The sequence below is a fragment of the Cicer arietinum genome, chromosome 5 (assembly GCF_000331145.2).
Source record: "Cicer arietinum cultivar CDC Frontier isolate Library 1 chromosome 5, Cicar.CDCFrontier_v2.0, whole genome shotgun sequence".
Classification (NCBI taxonomy): domain Eukaryota; kingdom Viridiplantae; phylum Streptophyta; class Magnoliopsida; order Fabales; family Fabaceae; genus Cicer; species Cicer arietinum.
In genome coordinates this window covers 63584492-63607749 of record NC_021164.2, presented here as the reverse complement: position 1 = coordinate 63607749, position 23258 = coordinate 63584492, and the positions used below count along the sequence as shown (strand labels likewise).

General features: G+C 32.5%; 3 protein-coding genes across 4 annotated transcripts in view; 1 reads left to right on the top strand and 2 right to left on the bottom strand.

The window, feature by feature from the left end:
• The first annotated feature begins 698 nt into the window (after positions 1 to 698).
• Positions 699 to 2936, top strand: LOC101509416 (large ribosomal subunit protein uL11c). Its single transcript, XM_004502000.4, has 4 exons — positions 699 to 1024; positions 1095 to 1267; positions 1372 to 1435; positions 2553 to 2936. Exons 1-4 carry the CDS (start codon positions 799 to 801, stop codon positions 2762 to 2764), a joined length of 675 nt encoding a protein of 224 aa, XP_004502057.1. The 5' UTR covers positions 699 to 798; the 3' UTR covers positions 2765 to 2936.
• Positions 2937 to 4183: 1247 nt separating this feature from the next.
• Positions 4184 to 5864, bottom strand: LOC101509092 (uncharacterized). Its single transcript, XM_004501999.4, has 2 exons — positions 5633 to 5864; positions 4184 to 4630 (listed from the first exon to the last, which is right to left on the bottom strand). Exons 1-2 carry the CDS (start codon positions 5744 to 5746, stop codon positions 4481 to 4483), a joined length of 264 nt encoding a protein of 87 aa, XP_004502056.1. The 5' UTR covers positions 5747 to 5864; the 3' UTR covers positions 4184 to 4480.
• A 1230-nt stretch (positions 5865 to 7094) lies between these two features.
• The window catches only part of LOC101508773 (uncharacterized), a 24239-nt gene continuing 8075 nt past the window's right edge, over positions 7095 to 23258 (bottom strand). Inside the window, exons 15-27 of one of the 2 annotated variants that reach the window (XM_073368464.1) lie at positions 19322 to 19504; positions 16882 to 17133; positions 14913 to 15008; positions 14739 to 14833; positions 14564 to 14627; positions 14393 to 14477; positions 14202 to 14275; positions 13794 to 14027; positions 13642 to 13715; positions 12378 to 12484; positions 9681 to 9799; positions 8267 to 8344; positions 7095 to 7666 (exon numbers count right to left, since the gene is read on the bottom strand). In XM_073368464.1, coding sequence (XP_073224565.1) covers positions 7613 to 7666; positions 8267 to 8344; positions 9681 to 9799; positions 12378 to 12484; positions 13642 to 13715; positions 13794 to 14027; positions 14202 to 14275; positions 14393 to 14477; positions 14564 to 14627; positions 14739 to 14833; positions 14913 to 15008; positions 16882 to 17133; positions 19322 to 19504 — 1515 coding nt within the window. In that variant the 3' untranslated portion in view covers positions 7095 to 7612. Of the gene's footprint in view, positions 7671 to 8266; positions 8345 to 9680; positions 9800 to 12377; positions 12485 to 13641; positions 13716 to 13793; positions 14028 to 14201; positions 14276 to 14392; positions 14478 to 14563; positions 14628 to 14738; positions 14834 to 14912; positions 15009 to 16881; positions 17134 to 19321; positions 19505 to 23258 lie in introns of both variants that reach the window. The other variant, XM_004501998.4, reaches the window with a different exon arrangement.

The following is a 23258-nucleotide window of genomic DNA, read 5'->3' as shown; positions in this document are numbered from 1 at the left end:
CGATAGAATATAGAGAAAAAATAAAATATATAATGAATAAATAGATTACTTTATTTATAATAAAATATAAATAAAAAAGTGCAAGTAATTCTTTTTATCTAAATCTAAAATATAGTTCCACATTTTTAAAATTTTCTATCATTTTAATTACTTCATTTGAGACTTATTTTTTCTAATATGACAAGTTGAGTGATGAGGTGGTAACGAATGATATGAGTATGTGGCAATACATATGTATTTTAAAATATTTCCATGCCATTAAAACTTGTTATTTTATTTTAATAAAAAAAAATTATATGAAACCCTAAACTAAGAATGTTTTTTTCTCATAATATTCTGCATTCACTAGTTTCCATTTTTTTTTCCAACTCTTTACCCAATTTCATCATATTACAGCCCATGAAAAATCCATGGACTATCAAGAGAGTTAGGTTTAACATAAATAGTTTGTTAGACTTTTAAAATATGATAAATTTAAATTTAATTTTTTATTAAAAAAGATATCTATATTTAATGTCTAATGTGTCTGAAATAAGATTTTTTATTAAAGAAAACCTATAACAAAGAAAAGTAAAATACTCAATGTTATTTTTTTTAAGCCTAAAAAAATTACAGCATAAAAATAAAATAAAAAGTATAGGTAAAAAGTTAGCAGAAGTTTAATATTTGGAAGATATAGATATTGTTGTGAATGAAGAGTAAGAGTAGTAATAATAAGTGTATGTAGGATAGCGGATACTGCTGCATTTTATCCAAACTCCACTCACTCTATACTCTGTTTGCTTCTCATTCAATTCGATGGCGTCCACTTTCTTCTCCGCTCCGTCACTATGTTCTTCCTCTTCTTCAATGTTTTCTACGCCGCTTAAATTATCCTTAAAGCCGAGTAGTGTCTCTATTATTCCAACCCTTCAAAACAAAAACCCCCTTTCCCTTCCCACCACTCTTCTTTCTCCAACTACAACGCGCTTCAGAATCACTGCCATGGCTCCCCCCAAGCCTGGTGGTGGCAAAGCTAAGAAAGGTAAACTTCATTCATTAATTTCGATTTTGTTGAAATCTAATTATAATAAAATGTATTTATGTTGTGGCAGTTATTGGAGTCATAAAGCTGGCTCTTGAAGCCGGGAAGGCTACGCCGGCTCCACCAGTTGGACCGGCTCTTGGTTCAAAGGGTGTTAATATTATGGCTTTTTGTAAGGATTACAATGCTAGAACCGCTGATAAACCCGGTTATGTTATTCCTGTTGAAATCACTGTTTTTGATGTAATCTAACTAGTAACCCTCTTATTCTTTTTTTTTTCTTTTTCATTTTCTCTTTTGATTTTCTTCTTATTATTATATTGTTGTGTTTGTGATTGTGTTTGCAGGACAAAAGTTTTACTTTCATATTGAAGACACCACCTGCTTCTGTTCTACTGCTTAAGGCTGCTGGTATATTCTTATTATACATTCTCTCTCACTCAACCTTTTAATTGCATCCTATACCTCTTTCATATTATGTTGTGTTATTATTTGTCTCATATATATATAATTTGTTGAAATGTGCTTCCAATTCACAATTCAACCCTTTATCACAAAGGCATCCCTAGTAACCAAGCCTCTTGGCCTGGTGGTTGTAAGGCCATCAGTGGGACACTTTAGGGTCAATCTGGTGCTCCCTGGTTTGATTCCCGGTAGTGTTGAAAACAATGTTTGGATACACTGAATCTTAGATGATAAAAAACTGCATCCCTAGTCATTGTCATCTGTTATTTTGTTTTTCCCCCTTTTCTGTCTCAGTTGTGTCATTAATTAGGGATTAAGAAATAAGAACCACTGGATCTTGAAATCTAGGGCAGGTGTTATTCAAGTCTGTGACAGTCTGCTATATGATCTTGTGCGGCCATGAGATTAAGTGAACTAAGACATTAGTGAATCATAGTCCAAGTTACTTGCTATATTAAAGCTGCTACACATCCATACTTACATTTGATTTGACAGATCAAAAGCATGCATAAAATGTTTTAGATTTCAATTACTTTGTGTTTCAGTTTCCTACCTATGATCTATTTATTTAAAGCTGGTTCCAAACAAGGGTTAGAAAAAATTTCTATATTCTAAGAGTAATAATCTCAAGTCTCAACAGTTGAGATTTAATCTAAATAGTAAATATCATTTTACATTTAATTCAATGAAATGTAAAATACATTTTCTTGTATTATAGGCGAATTTCTCCTACACTACAAACGAATAAGATTTTTATATTTTAGAAAAAATGGTTACATTACAAAGTTACACCCACTAGGTTTGGACTAACCCCTGCTTCACTAGGTGTTTCTAATGGGTGCAGAATTCTGCATTAGTTTATCGATGGGATGTCAGTGACCATAATATTGAGTGTTGTGCTTCGATAACTTCATTTCCGTCTTGAGATGATAACTTAAATTCAGATATGTTAAGGTTATTGGTTTGACAGACTATCAGGCATTTGACTTCAAACATATATTGTTTATAAGTGAATTCAGTGTTACAAGTTTCCAACTGTCTATTATACTGATTTGTTCTGTAGGGGTGGAAAAGGGTTCGAAAGACCCCCAGGCACAAAAAGTAGGAAAAGTCACAATTGATCAGTTGCGTACAATTGCTTCTGAGAAGTTGCCAGACTTGAATTGCACGACTATTGAATCAGCTATGAGAATTATAGCAGGCACTGCAGCAAATATGGGAATTGACGTTGATCCTCCTATTCTTGAGCCCAAAAAGAAGCAACTTCTGTATTGATTTTTCAATTTTTTCCCCAAGTGTAAGAAAGTCCTTGCGATAATAGATCACACAGGAAATTTTACTGTACTCTGTTGTCTTCTAAATCAGCAAATAGAACATTTGATTTCAACTATTCCGTATTACTTCAATGATATTTATATATATGATCACATCATTAATATCAGCCTCAGATTTGGTGTTTGGTGTGGTTTTTTATCTTGTGTTTGGTTCTAAATAAGAATCTTATTTGAATTGTGTTGTATATATTGTAAGCTTGCTTGTGCAGTTATGTTGTTTTTGTCATTTGCACTGTTGTACTGTAATGTGACTATGTTGTTGAGCATGTGTTATTTTGCTTCCTCTGTTATGGCACTCTCGTTCGACCTGGAAAATAAAGTTGAAAGGAGCTGAAAATTGAAATTAGTTGGTAATACATAATCTTCTGGTTTTGTCACATCTAAAACCAGAGTTGTGTTTAACCGTTATGGGTAAACAAGTGGACGACTTGAATATGTTCACTGCTTCGTAGAAAGAAAAACACAAATTTGGAAGAATAATTGAGTCTCAATCCATTTGCTGTTTCCTAGTAGCACATGTTTGGATATGGGATGATACTTTGTTACAATGTAATGAATTGCCAAAGCTATCTTCTGGGTGCATGTTTGTGTGACCGGTGAGTAACCGCCACCCTGTGGTAATTAGAAATTTGAACTTGATAAATACGACCTCCAATCTTTTTTATAAGAAATAATTGAGTTATAATTTGTTTAATAAAAATTGATTTATAATATCTACCAAATACATTTACTGTTGTTGATCAAATCATAATTCAATTATCTCGTATAAAAAGAACCAGAGGGAGTACATGATAAACAAACTATCCAAACACTGCCTAGAGCTTTTGGATGGCCACACTTTGTTTCATCCTCAACAAAGTTCCAAATAGTTCATTCATAGTGTGATGATGGGTTCCAAATTCCTTCTTGTTACTTTGGTAAAATTGTTTGCAAAAGGATCAAACAGAGTTCTGTCAATCGTATGTTTAAGCAAGTATAAAAATAAAAATCCAAATGGTTTCGGAGTATATTACGTTCCGTGATACAAATCAATTATAATTGTTTTAGTGCTAGAAAGTACCAACTATTCGTCAACTTTGACTAAGAAAAAAAAACTATTAATCTTCTTAACATAGCTTAGAAGAATTCAGCAGCCAAAGTCGCAAAAGAAACAGAAGCATGTACTATTTAGTGAAAGAGCTCAGGATTAAGCAATTATTGATATACATATCTTCAACATGTTTGAGATGCCCGAGGGCACTAGATATTTATTTTCTTTTTGATTTTGTTGACCACAAAATAAGGCATACAGTTAATAAGCAGTTTGTAAAATAGTGTTATCTCGAGCCCTCCTCTAAAGCTTCTATCAGCACTCACAACATATTCCAACATCTATTATGGATGAAGATATAATACTTCAAAAAATGATAAAATTTAGAAGGCGGGTCTAAAGCAAATGATGAATGACCATTCTTGCTTATTTCCCTTAACAGAACATAAACTCATAAACTTAAAAGAGTAATAAGTTATCACAAAGAGTTGAAAATAACTGTAAATCTCACAGGAATACATAATAGAATGCATAACTGTCTCCTGAAGGAACACATAATCTCGACATCCATAAAGTGATTCCCAAAACTTGAGGAATTTTAAAGATTTACTGCCGAGGTTGTCCACTTCATCGTGAACCGCTAAATAATGCTTTGCTAATTAAGCCTGTGGCCTCAATATATCGGTCTACGCACCTAGAGATACAACTGCTTTCACTCCCACTGAGGCTTGAACTTGGTTTTGAGATACACTTCTCAAAACACTTTCCCCTCACCGTCTGCAAAATAAATGGCAATTGGAAGGTAAGTGCAATTACAGCAAATAAGAAACACCAAACATATTCAGTCCTCAATCCCGTGACGTTGCCCAGAACTTTATACAGTGTTGCACCACAACAAAAGTATGGAAGCATTTAACTATTTTACCCTGACCTAGATGTTTCATTTGTTTTATAGTTTGGAAGAACTTATAAGTGGATTGGGAAAGCAATTGCTCTTGGAGACTTTTTCTTAATTGAAAGCAATAAATATCATGTGCTTATCATCGCAAATAATTCACGTACAAGAAACACATCAATATAGTAAGTAATAACAGCATCTCTTTCTACATGATGAAAGAACCATCACCAATCTCCATTGATATACACAAGTTTAGTCATAACCTTCATTGAAAATAGAAACAGATAAACTATTACTGCATCATCCAAAAGAAAAATAACTATCACTGAGGTCAGAATGTCTCATCAGTTTTAAGACCACAGCTCCTTTTTATTGAGGGTGAAAAAAAAAACTGAACTAACTTAACAGCTTGAAGCTACGATTTCTACAACCAGATTGCTAACACAATCGCAATCCCATCTATTTGCAATTTTCCACAATCCAAAGTTTAAAATTGCTGCCTAGTATCTAGAAATCCACAGAATCAAGCAATCACTTGCTAATAAAAGGTAGGGCTGTCCACAAAAGATAAGCAATGGATCCAATATCTCCATGGAATCTCCATGGCACTAGTTTATATCACAAAAATGTTTTTTCATCAAGGATCAAAACATAACCACAACAATAAACTCAACCACAGCCAAAATACTAAGAGAAAACAGAAACAATCGAATCTATGACATGTTTTTGTTTGTTGAATGCAGTTCTAATAGAAACTAGAGTAAATTTAAATAAGCTTCTCAATGAGCAAAAAAGTATTGTTCACAAAAGTATTGTTCACAGAGCAACTCAACAATCATAAATACGAACATTATATTTAATAATTAAAAATTATTGGGTACCTCAAGAAATTGTTGAGCATACTCCAAAGCAAGTTGGCTTTTCAACTGGTCTTTTAGATCCTGTGGGGATAAATGAGACGAATGTTGACTCGACGGAGCTGAGAACGAATCCATTGCAATCTAAAATCTCTTGCTTTAACTCTACGTCGAGTTGCGTTTGCGTTTAGATTTCTGAACGACGTAAAATAAAACCCTAGTATTTCTGTGATTCTGTTTTTGTGCGGCTAGGCTTAAACCCTAACTACCGACAACAGTCCAGCCCATTTTCTAGGCCACATTTTTTTTTTTTATTACATTGTAAATGTAAATATTTTTTTTTTTGACAAAAATTGTAAATACTTTTTTTATATAAAAAAATTTGGATGAGTTATATTCTAGAGACTCATCAGTCATCAAGATTATGACAAACCTCAAAGTTCAAAGAAGGTCGACATGTATTTACAAATCACATTGACAATGAAATTTCATTGATATTTATATTCATAAAAGATAATGTAAAATACTAAAAAAATATAAATTAAAAATTATTAGAAAATTACTGTGGATGACAAAAACTGTATATAAGAAAATACATTCCTTATAATGATTTTAAGTTAGTGTATATTTAATAAAGATTATTCACTTATGGTTCCTAAATAAAATATTTTGTATAATGTTGATTAAACAAAATTGAGTCTTGATATACAATTAGAGAAAAATATTATAAAATGAAAAATACTAACTTATTTTGATATGAAAACTTCTTTTTGTTCAACAAACCTAGAACACAAGTATCATAAAATGAAAAATGTCATACTTTTAATTACATATATTTTTTTTATAGATATGGCATAAATATTTATTTGAACTTTTAGGACATTTCTATAAAATATTTTCAACTTTATTAAGAAGTTTTTAATTCGAGTTATTACGAAAATGAAAAGAAAATAAATTTAGCGATATTATAGCATGTAATATTCAAAAACTATTGGATAGAGATACAATCACATTACATCTTTAATGAATAATTTATTCTTATGTATTAATTAAATTCAATAGTTGTTATTAATAATTTTCATTACTCATAATAACTCTCATTTTTCACCGAATACATTTCCTATATATATATATATATATTGATTTTATTTTACTATTTGTTAAAAAAACAGTTTATATATAAAACACTTACATGATAAAATTTATGTTATAAACAAGATTAAAATGGTTAAAGTATTTTCAGTACAATCTCACCAATTGCGATATAGATCCGTTCAAGTGGTGATATAGTTTTCACATACTATTGACTTATTATTGAAATCTTAATTTAGCTAGGATGGGGATTAGCATAACATTATTTTAGCTTATTGTATTTTATTTCGATGTTTAGGAATGCTTAGTATGTCTTTTTCTTCATTGATTTGACTGACTCATTATGCATGAGAAATTCACTGTACATAAAAGTAATAACCGAACCAATAACCCATAAAAAAAAAATACTAACATAACGGTAACAAACATAATTTACTTTGTCAAAAAAACATAATTTGATCCGGAAATCTTTGGCATTACAATAAAAAGAAAAAAATAGAAAAAAAAGTTAGGCACACTCGATCATTTTGTTGAGAACAACAGATTCTTTAACATTGGTATAGCTAATCCATCCATTCATAGATTGCTTTATCAAATAAATTATCTCGACTGATCTCCATCAAAACTTGATCTCTTGCCAAGATTACATTTGTTTGGCTCCCGAGCCAATTCATCCCACCTGCTAGAAATTCTTGCCTAGAATAGTAAAATTTTGACGGGTAGGCCTCAAACAAATCATTACATGATCCCCTCTCAATTTGCTACTTCACATTCATATGTTATTCTTCAATTCCTCAAACTTTTGAGCAATTGCAAACTCTTGTTTGTCTCTGTACACTTCTATCAACGATTGTATTGCGCTGGATATCATTACTTTCTTTCGGTCTGCAATGGATTTATCTTGAGCATCAATCATGCTTCCAATGGATGAGCATAGCCCCTTGAGCCAGTCTTCAAGGATGGATGCTTTCTTTACATAATCAAATACAACCGAAATCAAATCAAGGGAAAATTCCATTAAAGGCTATTTGAACAGCCAAGAAAATCTAATGTTTTGCGTGCAATTAGGATAATCGCGATACCAACTGAAATTGCAAATGCACGGAAGCATAATCTTAAATACCAAGGCAATAAGGATAAGTGACAAAAAAGCAGGTTTTTTTCTTCCTAAACATTACATACAAGATGGGATTAAATCTTCAGGATATACTACCTTTTCATTAGTTCTTCTTATCCAGCTATTAACACTAAAGAGAACACGCATAGTCTATAGACTTAGACCCTTAGTACAACAATATAGTTCTACAGGGTATACTTGTACCAGAGTTCACTATATAGTTATAGAGTTTAATTATCATGCACTGCTACTGTAAAAAGTTCGACCTTCAAAATTATATTCCACTAAATTTGTCACAAAGGTAGCTTCCATAATAGATTTCTCCATAAAAACCAAATTTATCATCTGTGATCACCATTTCATTGTTTGAAAAAAATAGCCACCGAATAAAACAAAAATCACTAATCCAAAGATTTGTATATCCTTTTGCTTCGAAATAAAATACTTACCTTCACCAGAAAATCTTTCAACAATTCATCATTTGTATTTGAGGTCAGGCGTAGAACGTGTAACATTGTCAAGGTAAGCTGCAATGAAAAATGAGCAATTCAATTACCTAACAACAAAGAAAAAGCAAACCAACAGAACAATGACATAACTCCATAATCCAAAACCAGAAATAAAATGAGAAAAACATTGTGCGCGTTCACTCAAATTTTACACTTTCAATTCAGTACCATCTAGTTTTCAAATCAAGATATATGTCCAACATAGTAAGAATGCAAATGATAAACTATAAAAACAAATCTTAATAAGTTGAAGATAAAGAGAATGCAAGCGATCACATTCCAAAATCTGCACAAAAAGCCTCCTAAATGTTGCCCAAAACAAGTTTGACGCAAACATAGAAATACAAGGATTTTCTATGCTCTTAAGTTCTCTTGAATGAAAAGGACAAGCACCTCAAAGAAAATAGAAATCATACAAAGTTGTACAACACAGTACATATATGGGACAGAATAAAAATTACTAATTAATTCCATTCCCTAAAGAAGACTCAATTTATGGTAACTAATAATCTACCGCTAAGCAAATTTACAATGATTACAAAAAAAGAAAATGTTGGACTGTTAACTTATTATTTTCGAAATAATCCACCCAAGTCATTCAGACTAGGATAAACTGATTAAGGTAGACTAAGAGACCGAGGTTGGTCTCTAACCGTGAAGGAAGGTCAAATCTTAGAGGACAATGGCTGTTAGGAAAGAGGGCAGTTGGGTTTGTACAGGTAGAGTTATAAGAGATCATATCTAGGTAAAAGGTCAAGATGAGTCAGATAGAATGGTTGATGGGCATAAAGATGAAGGGAGTCTCACTGCACAGAGCGTGCACGAACAATAAGTGCCTATTAGTTCCTCGTTGTTTGGCCAAAGATGAAAGGTGAGATCGCAAGTGAAAAGAAGGTTGTCACAACAGCAAACTGCTGTGGGCTTGATGACTGGAATGAGAAACATCCCAGCCTGACAAATTCACAAAAAAAGAGCAAAATGCAGTGATAATGAAGACTGCAATCAGATGGCTGGAACGAAAATAGTCTAAAGTTAGTTATGAGTTCTAAACCAATTTGCATGAAAAAATAGAATATTATTTCCAAGAAAATTGAGTTGATACAAAGTTGTGCATAGTGCCATACATAGTCTAGATTCAATAATTACTAATCAATACATTTTTTAAAATAAGATTCGATTCAAGGTAACTAATAATCTACCCTAAACTAAAAAGACTAAAATGCTTCCAAGAGTAGAAAATGTGGGAATGTTAGATCCAGTTTAAATCACAGCATCAAGAATTTCATGTCTAGATATCATTTTACCACTCCAAAATGTTCAACTTAACATGGCATTGATGAACATAAAGTATGACCTGTTTTTGTAATGAAACCCTATACTTGAAATTGGAAGGCCCTGAAATTGGGTCCTGATCTATATTCTCCATTGCATGCTCTATGGATCTCACAATGCCCGGGAATGATTGACCATAATCTGCTAAAACAAGAGAGAACAAGTTATATTCAAATAACAGCTTGGGATTTAAAGTTTGTTTAAAGAAATAAAATTAATCACAACCAAAAATTCAATTTAAGGAAAAGCAGGTAATAAACTGTCGGTTAAAATTATGGTTAATGTACCTTATGTTACTATCTCCGGACTCATTTATAAGCAAAACTAACTATCTATATACAAAATAAGGTTATTAATTAAGTTTATTTAATTTTCTTGAATTCCTATAAAAAATATAATACATTTTCTAAGCTCACCTTGATGGTATTTATTGTATAAGGTCTTCACATTTCAATTTTTGAATTATGTGAAAGTTGCTTTTATAATAGAATCATTAAATAGAGAAAGTTGGTTAAAATCTATTTATAATTACGTCCAACGAATTAAGGCCTTGTTTTACTTATATTTGAATCCAGAGGGGATATATTATATTGCAAATTTGCACTGCAGTTAATTTGATATGGATAATATGACAAGGCAAGATAATATACGACTTGGTTATAAAAGTTTGATGTTATACAGTGTTTGGTATGACATTCTATTGTATCATGAGAGACTGCCATCTTGTTTTGGTGATGCACTACATAACACTAGACAGTAGAAGGATAAAATGATACTTTTTTAAAATAAAAATATAAACCATATATACTGTTTTTGTTATAATAATTTTTGAATAATTAATACTCCCCAATGCCAAGGGAAAAAAAACTTGACCACTAGGTATAAAGGTGCAATCAATAAAAAAAAGTCTGTGAATAGAGGCTAAGGAAATCCTAATAGGAATCTAAATCCAATGGTTAGGTGCATATCTAGGGTATAAGAGTTTAAAATGCGTGCAGGTAAAACTTGTGTAAAAAAATTCTTCCGTACAGAAAAAGTTAAATGCACTTATTTATTACTATCTACGCATTACTATAGATGAAGTTTAAGAGAAGAGTGGCTTCAAAGAGTGTTTGAGAATCTTTTGAACTGGTTTTGGATTAATTAAATTAGACAGATACAAGGTATTTGTACGAAACTTAAATTCCTAGAATTACATAAATTAACTACCAACCAACATGACAGGCAATGTAACAGAAATAAGAAAACTAAACTGCAAGACTCTAGAACACTAACAGTGGCTGTCTCTGAGAAAACCAAAAAAGCATACGTCCTTGCCAAGTATTATTGTCAACTGACAATAGTATACTTAAGTACTACAATTTAATTTTATCATTGAACTTGATATTGCTTAAGGAGAAAACTGAAAATCCTCCAGCTAGGTCTTTCAAAGAAAGATTCAGAAGACAAAATAATCCTTCAAGTACTTTTTCCACCAAATCAGTGCAGAAACAAAGAAAAAGCCGTCGAAAAACCATAAAACTGTAGAGCAGAAATAAATGAAAAAAGATGATCACATGTCAGACTTCTACTCTCCACTAGTTGTTTATGTTAGTATGCCTGTTTTCACATTATAGGATGTCAATGGGAGTGTTGTCCCACTTGGACTTGAAGCCTCTAATATACTGTCCATCTGTAAAGAATACACTTGTTCCATAGAGAATAGCCACAGAAAGATACAGAGATTCAACGATGACAGCAAAAGGTAGTTAAAGTAATTAAATAAAAATACAGCGGCATTAAGCAGGGTTAGAATGCCTCAAATGGCATTGACGTGTAGAGAGAGAGTACTAGCCAAAAAGGGCCGATCCAAACAGCCATTTCTCTCACTACATCTTTGTTAGCCCGTACAATTTCCTCCTCACAGTTTCATATAAGAGAATGTTGTTGCTGGGAGGACAAAATCACCTTTTCGGCATGGTTCAGGTCGGGTCAGTTAACTTGAGTCTGTTTTTTTTTTTATTTCTTTTCCAAAATATCCAATTATTTTCCGCTATAGGCACCATGACCACAGTCACCCTCCACCTGAATTCCACCATGTCATCGCCATTTCATGCTGGTTTCTTACGATTTCACATGGCGCTGCTATGACCGCCTTTTATCAACATTGATCATTAATTAATTAGAGTTAGAGAGCTGGGAAGTGCATTGGTTTAGCTTAGTTATGACGTGTGACTTGAATCTAAATGTTTCACTTAATCAAAGCACAAACTATCTTTCACTATTTGTTTCATGGCGGTTTTTTTATTTAATGCTTTCTTTAGTTGTTTTCATTAACTATGTTAATAAAATGCTCTTATTACCTTTAATACTACCAAAACTAATGCATCAGATCTCATTGAAACTCCACGGTTAAATGTGTTTGATTTGAGAATAATACTCCACAGTTGCTGGTGTTCACATGTGACTAGGTGGTAAAGATTTGGGTTGTAGAATAAGCCTCTCACGAAAGCAATATAAGGCTGCCTACAAAAATCCGCAATAGGTCCAACCCTTTACTAGACCTCACACAACAGGAGCACTATAGCTCCAAGACAAGTTGCCTTTTTCTAAGTGAGAATTAATCAAACACATTTAAAATAATAATAAATTTTCAATTGACAAATACCCACGCTTCTTAAGTGAAAGCTGAAACAAGATAAAAATGACTAGAAGATGTACTGATAAGAAAATATATTACCTTGCACTGACAAAGGCACAGCTAATGCCGCAGCAGCTTGTATCCTGATCTTAAAATTTGATGAATTATGCAACAGCTGCAGAAGAATACCAAACACAACCGGAGCCCTGGAAACATTGTTCCATAGTTTATTTTGATGTTGTAGGGTATTAATCTTTAAGGTATAGAAAAAGGAAAAGGAAAACTTAGAATCATAAAAATGATATTGATAAGACAAAGCACTAACCCTTATTAATACTAATCTTAATTTTAATTAAGGAACAAATCATAATATGAAATTTTTATATGGAAACGAGTTCTAAGAGACAATCGCAGACACTCTTTACATACTAATAACATGGTGACATATTTTTCTCATGCTCTAACTCTCTCTCATGCTAAAGCTTAACAAGGTTGATAATAATAAAACATTAGAAAATAACCAAACAATATAATTTTGGATCAGACTTACGAAGAATTTAGAACTATGGTGTGTGGAATTTGTGAGCTATTTTGGATGAAAATTGTGCTTGAAGACTTGTAGATAAAGTATGAAGTTATTGTGTGACAATAAATTGGCTCTCGGTATTGCTCGTAATATTGTCCGGCATGACAGAACAAAACACATTGATGTATTAAAAAAAAAGCATTGCCAACAGAACGAAACAGCCAAATTACTTGCATGCTAGGAATGATAGATGATCGTTCACTAGTTTGAGGGGGGGTGTTGTAAATATGTAATTATTTGAAATTTTTTGTATTAGCCTATTAGGTCCATTAATCAAAGCTTGTCTATAAATTGAGATTAGTATTTATACAGACTACACAATTCATGATATTTTTCTACATATAGAGCAAAACCCGAGTAAATAAGCATTTTAGTCCTTGAAATTATAAGAGTCGATCAATTTAGTCATTCCCATTAATGAAATAACAAATTATTCGCTTAAATTAAAAAATATCAACCAATTCAGTCCCTCCATCAAAATATTTCTTTGAGAAACATCCATTAAAACAAATAAAAGGCATACATATTGACATAAAAAGTCTTTTGCTGCAATAAATAAGCATATAAAATTCAAAATTGTGGGGCAAAATTTGAAAAATGACTAAATTGATTGATATTTTTCAATTTAAGGAAGTGAATTGTAATTTCACAAATTTGAGGGATAAAATTGACCGACTTACACAATTTCAAGAATTAAAATGCCTATTTACTCACATAAAAAACTGGATACATGACTATGGGATGTGGCTAAGAAGCATGTGCTTAATTCAAACATACCAATCCATGTCCTGCAGCCTTAATGTCTCATTCAAGAATAGGTTTCCTAGAGCATGACAAACATTCCACTGGACCTGTAAAATAGAAATTTGCAAGATTTAGAAATCAAACTTACTTTAAACAATCAAATTAAAATAACATAACTTTGGCACCTTAACATTCCCCGTAGTAATGCAGGAAATAAATGCCTGAACTATTTTCTCCAGCCTATGAAAATCATCAAGGGAATCCAATAGGCTCTGTTGACACGTGATTAAATTCTCAATAGTGAGAGGGGCCTCAGTCTTTTGGTCAAGGCTGTTCCCTGACATTTCTTGAGATCTTGATGTTGAACAATTGAAGATTTGTGAAATATACCCAAGAGCCCTCACAGCATTAGATTTCACCTAGTAATGAAACATAAGAATTAATAAAACAAGAATCGTAGGACAAATATGTCCAAAGGAGTCAAATATGCGTACAAGATTTACCTAATAAATCCATGTAAACAATAGGTTAAACAATAAATCATTAACATAAAAGATATGAACATAGGGAACAAAGAAAATGAGTAAACCTACCTTATCCCCATCATCTGTAAGACGCAAAGCACATTCGCTCAATGACACAATAAACTGGGGGTTGGAGTTTGAATCTGCAAAAAAAATATTCAAGATAGAAGGAAAGAAGAAAATTAAGAAAAAGAAATCTGAAATGTAGTCTTGATACCAAATGGTTGACTATTCAATCATAGACATAAAATTAAGCTCACCCATATGTCCAAAGTGAAGAGTTTTAACACAGTGACGAATGGCATCACATATATTTGCCAAAGCCCATGAAGCTGTTATCCTCACCTGATGTAAAAAATCTCTAAATTTCGGCATACATAGCATTAAAGTATGTAACAACATATGGAGTTAAAAACTTAAGCTGATCTTACTGAGATTAGGGCATCTCGAGTGTTTATCTCAATAGCATGGATAAACTTGTCAAGTACCTCTGCACTAAAGATATTATTGAACTTTTTAGTTTTACTATGATTAATCTGATAAAAAAAAGGTTCAAAAAGACATAATAATATTGAATACTGAAACTACTAGAAGTTTTAGTGTAACCTCTGACACACTTGTTGAAAACAAGAAATGACACCAATGGCTCGACAGGCAGCAGATCTCACTGATGATGCATTATCATGTACAGCAGCATAGACCTACAAAATATTTGCAAGAAATGATGTTAGTTAATTCAGTATAATACATGGCATTGGGAAGGTTGTGTATTATACTTACTAAAGAAGACAAAATGAAGTCCTGCTTCTCCTTTGTGAAAGAGATGAACACAGATGAAGTCATACCCGCAAAACATGTAATAGATGTAGCCCTCACCTTCCAGGAAAAATAGAAAAGGGGACACATTCATTAATGACAAATTAGTCATGCATTCAGATTCAGGATTATTATATTTTTCTTCAATAAATTAGCAAAAGAAAAAATTGAAAAAGAAATAAGATATAAGAGATATACAACTATTAATGGATATCAGCACTAGTGAATTAGTCATCTTGTCTGTAGCATATTATGTAGTATGTATGTTTTACCAGACTAGTTCAGTTGCATTCAGTTAGAAGTTCATTAGTGACAGCTCAGCTAACAGATTGTGTTATAATAGAATCTGTTAGTCGTTAGTTCTTTCCCTCTTCAAATGTCAATTTTTCAATCTAGAATTCATAATGAAATCAAATTATTCGATTGCCGATTGTGTTCGATTTTCATTCTCTTTGAATCTGCTATAACATCATTGTGTTCGATTTTCATTCCCCTTGTATAAATCTAAACCTCTGGAGCTAGAGTTATTAATGAAATCAGAATATTGAATTTCCAATTGTGTTCAATTTTTTCATTCCTTAATGACCTACTTGCACAGATAGTAAAGATGACTCAGCCTCAACGGTATGAAACTTCTGATCGCTCACTAGTTTGTGCCTTCATAAGGCCTCGTCTGATCGCCTCTCCTTCACACTTGATGATTTTGGGTTCCAAAGCAAATATAGCCTGCCTTTGTATTTTCAGAATGATCAACATTACACTGGGTACATTCTTGTGTATGTGGATGATATGATCATTATTGGGTCCTCAATTGACTTGATTCTTTAGCTAATTGCCCATCTTAATGCTTTCTTTGCTCCAACTATTTCTTTGGAATTAAGGTAAAACGCCTATCCAAATGGCTCACTACTCTTATCTCAGTCAAAATACAGGTATGCTGCAAATTTGTGATGTATTCGTAGTTATTGGGAGTATTTTGTAATTACTAGTAATCATTGCATTCGATCGATTAATCAAGCCCGTTAGATATTGCAGAGTCTATATAAGCAGATTAGTGTTTGTACTCTATTAAAAATGGTATCAGCGCTCCCGTTCTTGGGAAATGTAGGTCAAGTGATTAAACAAACAATTAATCCACTTTTATTGCTGCATGATTTGCAACTCTTATGAAAGCAACAAGTTTAATCACTACTGTTAGCTGTTGATCAAAGACCCTTTGAAAATGGACTTGAAACGATAAACTTGTGATTAAAGCTACCATCTGACAACACAGAACCTATGGCCGATTCTGAATGCCGTGCCTCACTTGTAGAACACCCCAAGCCAGAACCAAGTTAGAAAATAAACCACCTTTACGCAACAATACTTGGAATCAACAGAGAACAGGATAAAACAAGCCACACAAAATAGAAAAACACCCTAACACCAGAACCCCCAAATATCACCCAAAACCAAATTAGAAAATAAATCACCTTTACGCAACAATACTTGGAATGAACAAAGACAGGACAAAACAAGCCACACAAAATAGAAAAACACCCTAATACCAGAAACCCCAAATATCACCCGCACCATGATCCTGCAACTACTCCACCCACAGCATGAAGAACACGAAAAACAAAGGGAAGACAAACAGTGAGCCTGAGGTAGTGATCAAAACCAAGGATTAACTACATTCAGAAGCTATCATGTTAAAAGGAAAGACAGAACGAATTTCTTTAAGCTGTGATTTAATTACGTTGGGATCTCTGTCCATACAAACATGTAAGAGTTTATTCTTGTTGGGTATAGACTAAAACACCCTCAAGTCCCAATATCTACTAACACAGTAAGTGAATTTCTTTTTGAATGTACTGTTTCCAAGCATGCAAATTGCAAATTCATGCAAGTTAACAATATGAAACCACATTATTAAAGAAATAAAATTTTGTACCATTGCAGAAGAGTGACATAAGATAAGAGGCATATGCTTCTCCATTGCCTCACACCATTGCTTAATTCCAGATTCACATTCTTCAGAGCTAACTGCATCATCATCTTTACACTCTAGTTCATAAGATGGAGCAGATGACACTTTCTTCATCCTAATGCAATCGGATGTAAAAGGAACATCCACCACTTTATCATCTGAAAGATCCTCTGTTCCTTGAAATCCAGACACAGCCCGAAGACACTCGTCTAGAACCTTAAAAAAAATAGCATTAATTTTATCACAACCTCAAAAAGATGGAAATATCATAGCACTGAAATGATATCACATATATTAACCAACAATGTGTGAATATATATATATACATATATTTATATATATATATATATATATATATATATAATAGGAAGAAAGTCCTAACAAAGAAGTATATAAATAAATATATAATAGGAAAAAAGTCCAAACAAAGAAATACTTTGAAGCACAGGAAAGAAGAATATCAATGCACTGATGAAACATCATGCTATATGAATAGCATAATTGTTGGAATGGCTAATTATGGTTGTTTAGTATGGGTAGGGATGGGAATAGGCTAGGCCGTCCGACAGGGGCCTATGGCCTGGCCTACTTATGGCCTGGCCTGTTTAATAAAAAGGTCAGGTTCAGGCTGTTTTTAAAGCCTATTTATATAAATAGGTCAGGCTCCGGCTTGTAAAAAAGTCTATTAGGCCTGACAGACCGGCCTATATATATTTTATATGTATTTCATTCTCTATTTTTTCTTCTTCTAATCTCCATTGCACTCACTCCAACAAATATGTATGAAAACAACATATTTTTTATAAAAACCGATATTATTTATTTGAAACTTTATATTTTATAAAAACCAATACGATTTATTTGTTATCTTTATATATATTATTAGTATATAAATTTAGAAACCCTAATTGTTTATTATTTCTGAATATGAGTTTGTTTGAGATGATTTGTTTGAGAGGTAATATTCTGAGTTGTTTGAGAGGATTTGTTTAGAGGTAATATTCTGAGTTGTTTCATTTTTTTATTTAATATATATATATACATATACACATTAGTATTGGTATATGGAGAATCATATAAATCGATATGCGTAGAGCATCATGTAACTATAGATAATTGTTTATTTATTACCTTTATATATATATATATTATTACTATGATGTTGTACGAGAGGATTTGTTTGAGAGGTAATAATCGGAGTTTGTTTGAGACCATTTGTTTGAGAGATAATAATGGGTGCATTTGTTTTAATAAAAAATTTATTCTTTTGAACCAAAAATCATTTTTTAGGGTTTAAAGGGTGTTTGTTACATATTTTTTTTAAATTATTTTGTTAGAAAAATTATTTTTAATGTGAATAAGGCTTTTAAATAGGCTTACAGGTCAGGCCATGATAGGCCGTAGGCCAGGCTCAGGCCGAAAAAAAAGCCTATTGTAGGCCGTAGGCCAGGCTTAGGCCTTAAAAATTCATCGTAGGCCAGGCTCAGGCCTTTCAAAGCCTGGTCTGGCCTGGCCTATTCCCACCCCTAAGTATGGGTATGAGGTATCATGTAAATAAAATAATTAGGGTTGACGGGAAGCCGCTTTAATTGTGGTCGACCCTTAAATGCAGCAAATTTAAGATGCCCTTCACTATGTTGGGTGTCAGGGGTGTGTTTAGTCCTACCTCGCCTAGAAATAAGGCTTAAATAGTGCTTATCAGTCTCGGGCAGTCTTCAAATGGAAAAATTGACTCCATATGAACTGGTCATTTTCAAATATATTCAGTGTTCACGCATAATCATATTTATTTCAAAATTTTCATATAATTTAATGCATCACAATTTTTGATTGAATCCTCAAATGCTTTTTTCATTCTCATAGAGATCACTCAAACATTCTCGTTTAGTAAAACCACTATCATTTGTATCATCCGTGTTATTTATTATACTAGAACTCTTGCCTCATTACTATTTCAGTATTTCTGACCTATTTATTATACCAGATTTCTTGCTTTTAATACTATTTAAAACCTTACCAGAAATGTAACTATTAAATTCATTGTCATTGTAGTTATCACTATCACCCAAAATAATCCATGGTATTATTCCAATTATATGTAGCATCATACATGTAATGATCATCATCACTCTTAGAGCCATTCTTCATATAGCTAGAATTCTTAAAACTAGAGAAAACTTTGGTTCATTTAGAAAAGAATGGCCATTATGGGGTAGATAGGAATACAAAAACACCAATCAACTTCCATGTATATAACGCATGCAATTTCTGCACTCTAATTGAATTGATTACTAAATACACTCCATTTAATCTACCAAACATAAAGGAGACTGAAAGGACGTTACAGAGACAATTAAGCATTTAAGAAGAATAAAGGCAAAAAGAGGAACGGTAAAGCCATTACCTTAATAGCAGTGATAAGAACTTTTTCATTAATAAAAGCAGTTGGACTCCCAACATGTTCACTTGACTGCTTTGAAGAAACTTCAGAACATACAATACTAAGGAAGCCATATACAGTAGCAGAAACTTGCTCCCAGCATGCAGTCACTATGCTAGGGTAGTTGTGGGATACTGCTTTAAGTGCCTGAAGAAGTTAATCTGAACAAATCAATAAACTACCATGACACTTTAGCTTATTACTGAATAAATAATGGATAAAGCATTTCAACAAATGACTAATATTTTTAAGTTTGGACACAATTGCTAGTGAAAATTACCAGGACAAAATGACAAAGGCAAGTGACCAGTTCAGTTAAACAAACCTTCCTCTACAATTTTGCAGTAAGCCATCAAATTATACTAACCTTATTCAGAAAGAAAAAAATACTTCTATAAAATAGATCAAAGTTACAATATTTGGATACAATGTACTCCCTCCGTTTCATAATGAGTGTCACTTTAGCAAACAAAATTGTTTCAAAATGAATGTCATTGACATTTTCAATGTAGCTTTGATGATTTTTTTCCAACTGTACCCTCCAATTATCGCTATGTGCACTACTTCCAAAGCATCAACTTCACTTTATATTTATGATAGTGGAAAACCAACCAATAGTTAATAAGGATAATTTAGTAAAATGACTCTTCTCTTTCTTCTAATCATTACATTTCTTAATATGTGTGCAAAAACTTTAAACCACACACATTTTGAAACTTTGAAACAGAGGGATATCATCTTATAAGACTAAACATTGTCATTTAGACATATGTGTGGATAAAGTATGAGAATGTTGCTGAATGCATATGAAAATGGCAGACTTACAAGATACAAAATTCCATAAATCAAGTACACCATCCTCAATTACCATTTCTAACAAAAGTATAACTCATAAATTCGAAATGATTTCAACAGAAAATGAGGAAAAAAAATACTTAACACTGAAAAAAATGACTTAATTGCAGTTTTTATCCTTTGGGTGTCACAATTGTACAATTTGAGTCCATATTCCGATTGTGCAAACTTTATACCCCAATTTACAATAAGATTCATATGCCGTCTTTCATTAACTTGCAAATGAAAAATGCTTACACGGCACTTAACAGGTCCTTTTGGCTAACATGGCATATAGGGGAGATGCTGATGTGGATGTGCCATGACTAGAGAGATATGAACTGCACAATTGAGATATGACCAAAAGTGCAATTGCGTCTAATTAAAAAAATGGACTCATGCAGTTTGAAATTTGAACCTCTGTCTCGTGATTTGAACTCACGTCCCATTGGTTTGATTTGACACACATGAACAACTAGGCTAACCACTCCATTGTTATATACTGCTCCCTCCAGTCTCAAATATAGAGAAAGTGAATCAACAAAAATGGATATATTTGGTCCAAATTTTAGACTAAATACAACAATTTTTATTGACCCAACTTTCTCTTATATTCAAGACTAGAGAGAGTATGTGAATAATTTTAAATATATCATTCTAAGACACAATTGTTTATTATCTATAAGCTAATATATTAATACACTTTTTAATATATATTTTTATATTATAAATATATGTTTAATAATATATTATTAATTAAGCAAGTAATATATAAAGTATTAAAATAAATATAAGAGAAAATCCAATATATATTTATGCATAACAATAAAAACAAAATTTAAGTTAAATGCAGTATATGTTATAAAAGTAATTTTTTTATTCCTATACACTTAATACAATTAATGGTTTTTGGACTGGACGAAGTATCCAAAACAGAGAGGACTAACAACGACCCAAGATGAGAGTGTCTGGATTGAGCCTATTACATTCCAGGTGGATACAGCCCAATACATAGAAAAGTGTGACACTCAACTCAGACAGCTCACCTCTGCACGAGTGACAGAGTGGCGTCCGTGCACCTAGTCACCTGGACCAACTGGTGCGTCCGTGCACCCAGTCATCCCTAAGACAGGGTGGAGCGACTGTGCACCCATACGGGGGACAGGTGGCACGCTTATGCATCTAGTCAACCCTAAAACCACTAAGGCTCCACAAGGACTTAGGGTGGATTAAATGGGTCTAGATCAAAGAGGCCCATTTCCCAAAGAAGATTCACCCTTAAAAGGAGAAGAGACAAAAAGGGTTACGAATCTTTTAGCATATTCGTGAACAGTATATTATTGTCTCCTACAGTTTGGTACCGCTGCATTTCTTGTTTACATACACGAACAGTTTTTTATACATAATTACATATTTAATTATTCATAAAAAATAAATTTTTCAAATGCATATCAAAAGACCGCACCTACATAAACAAATTTTTCCACAAAACCAATATTATTTTATCATACGATGACTTTATGAATGTGTGTATATATATTAATAGCAGAAATTATAATTGATACCTGCAATAACTTAGGATCAAAACCTATATAATAGTAGTGGTAAACTACTACTCTGCAAAGTTTTTTGATATTTTTTGCAAAATTTATTTTACATAAACCGTTAAATATATAATAATAAATATTTTATAACAAATAATGTTGCATTTTATTTTACATTATAATTTTACAATTATATATAAATACATCAGGATTTTATCCTTTATTTATTTTATTTAATATTATACATAGATATTATTTATATATTAATAACATAAAAATATGTATTAATAAAAAATATATTGATAAATACATTATAAAAAATAAGCTTATTCTTAAAAAAAATTAGATCAGACCTAACTCAACCCTTACAAAGTTGGCTCTTGATGTGGTAAGTACCTGTTATCAGCATAGTATTCTAGTTGTTTGTTATCAGTATAGTATTCCAGTGTTTGATGTGGTGAAAGGCACATTAAATATTAGAACCCTACGCTGATAAGAGGCACTTACCAAATCAAAAGTTGGAACACTATGCTGATAACAGGCACTTACCATATCAAACACCAAAAAACATTGTTGCTAACAAGTGCTTACCACTTCAAACCCCTGGAACCAACTATACCTGTTGTAGCCCCAGTACAATGTTCACAAACAAATACTCTAAGCTATGAAATGTTGATGCTATGTTTCCTCACAAGAATTTGGAACAACATAATAATGGAAAGAGATATTAAAGAAGTGGTAGAACTTCATAAGCAATTAATGGAATGTAAAACTTCAAAGGGACAAGAGAAAAGACAGATTCTAAATTTTCGAAGGAATTGATTAGTTCAACCTAAGAAAGTTCCAAAATCTAAGAAAAATGGGTGCCCTGTAGATAATGTGAGTTATGAAGCTCCTAGGTTCGGGTACAAGAAAGTTCCAGCTGAAAGGTCTAAAAGGAAACTCAAGGATAATACTGGTGTAAAGGTTCATGGTTTCAACCGCGAGATAATATCACAGCTTATCCAAGATCCATGGGACCACCCGCTATTAAGCCAATGGGGCCATGCTCTAGATGTCCATTATTGGACGTGAGAGGATATGTTAAGAGTCCCACATTGGATGAAATAAGGTTTGGAAATATGTTTATAAGTGGTGGGTAGTCTTCTTCACCTTACAAGTCAGTTTTGTAATGATTAAGTTAGGCCCAATCCAAACTTTAAAACTACTATGTCATAATCACTTGTGCATTAACCAAAAAGAAGTATACGCATAAAAATGGAGATGATTAGACTAGTGATGTGTGTCTAATACCCAAGGGTTCAAACCATGGATTCGACTTTTTTTAATTTGATGTAATCTCACTTTAGGTCTCTAAAGTATCACAATAGTGTAATTTGGGTCTTCAAGCCATGCCAAATTCATGTTTGCATCTCCTCACATGTAATGTCAAGGAAAGCCGAAAAGGACTGCATAAGTGCCATGTAATCATTTTCCGTTAGTAAATAGCTAGAAGACGAACAAAGGGACCTAGTTGTAAGTGG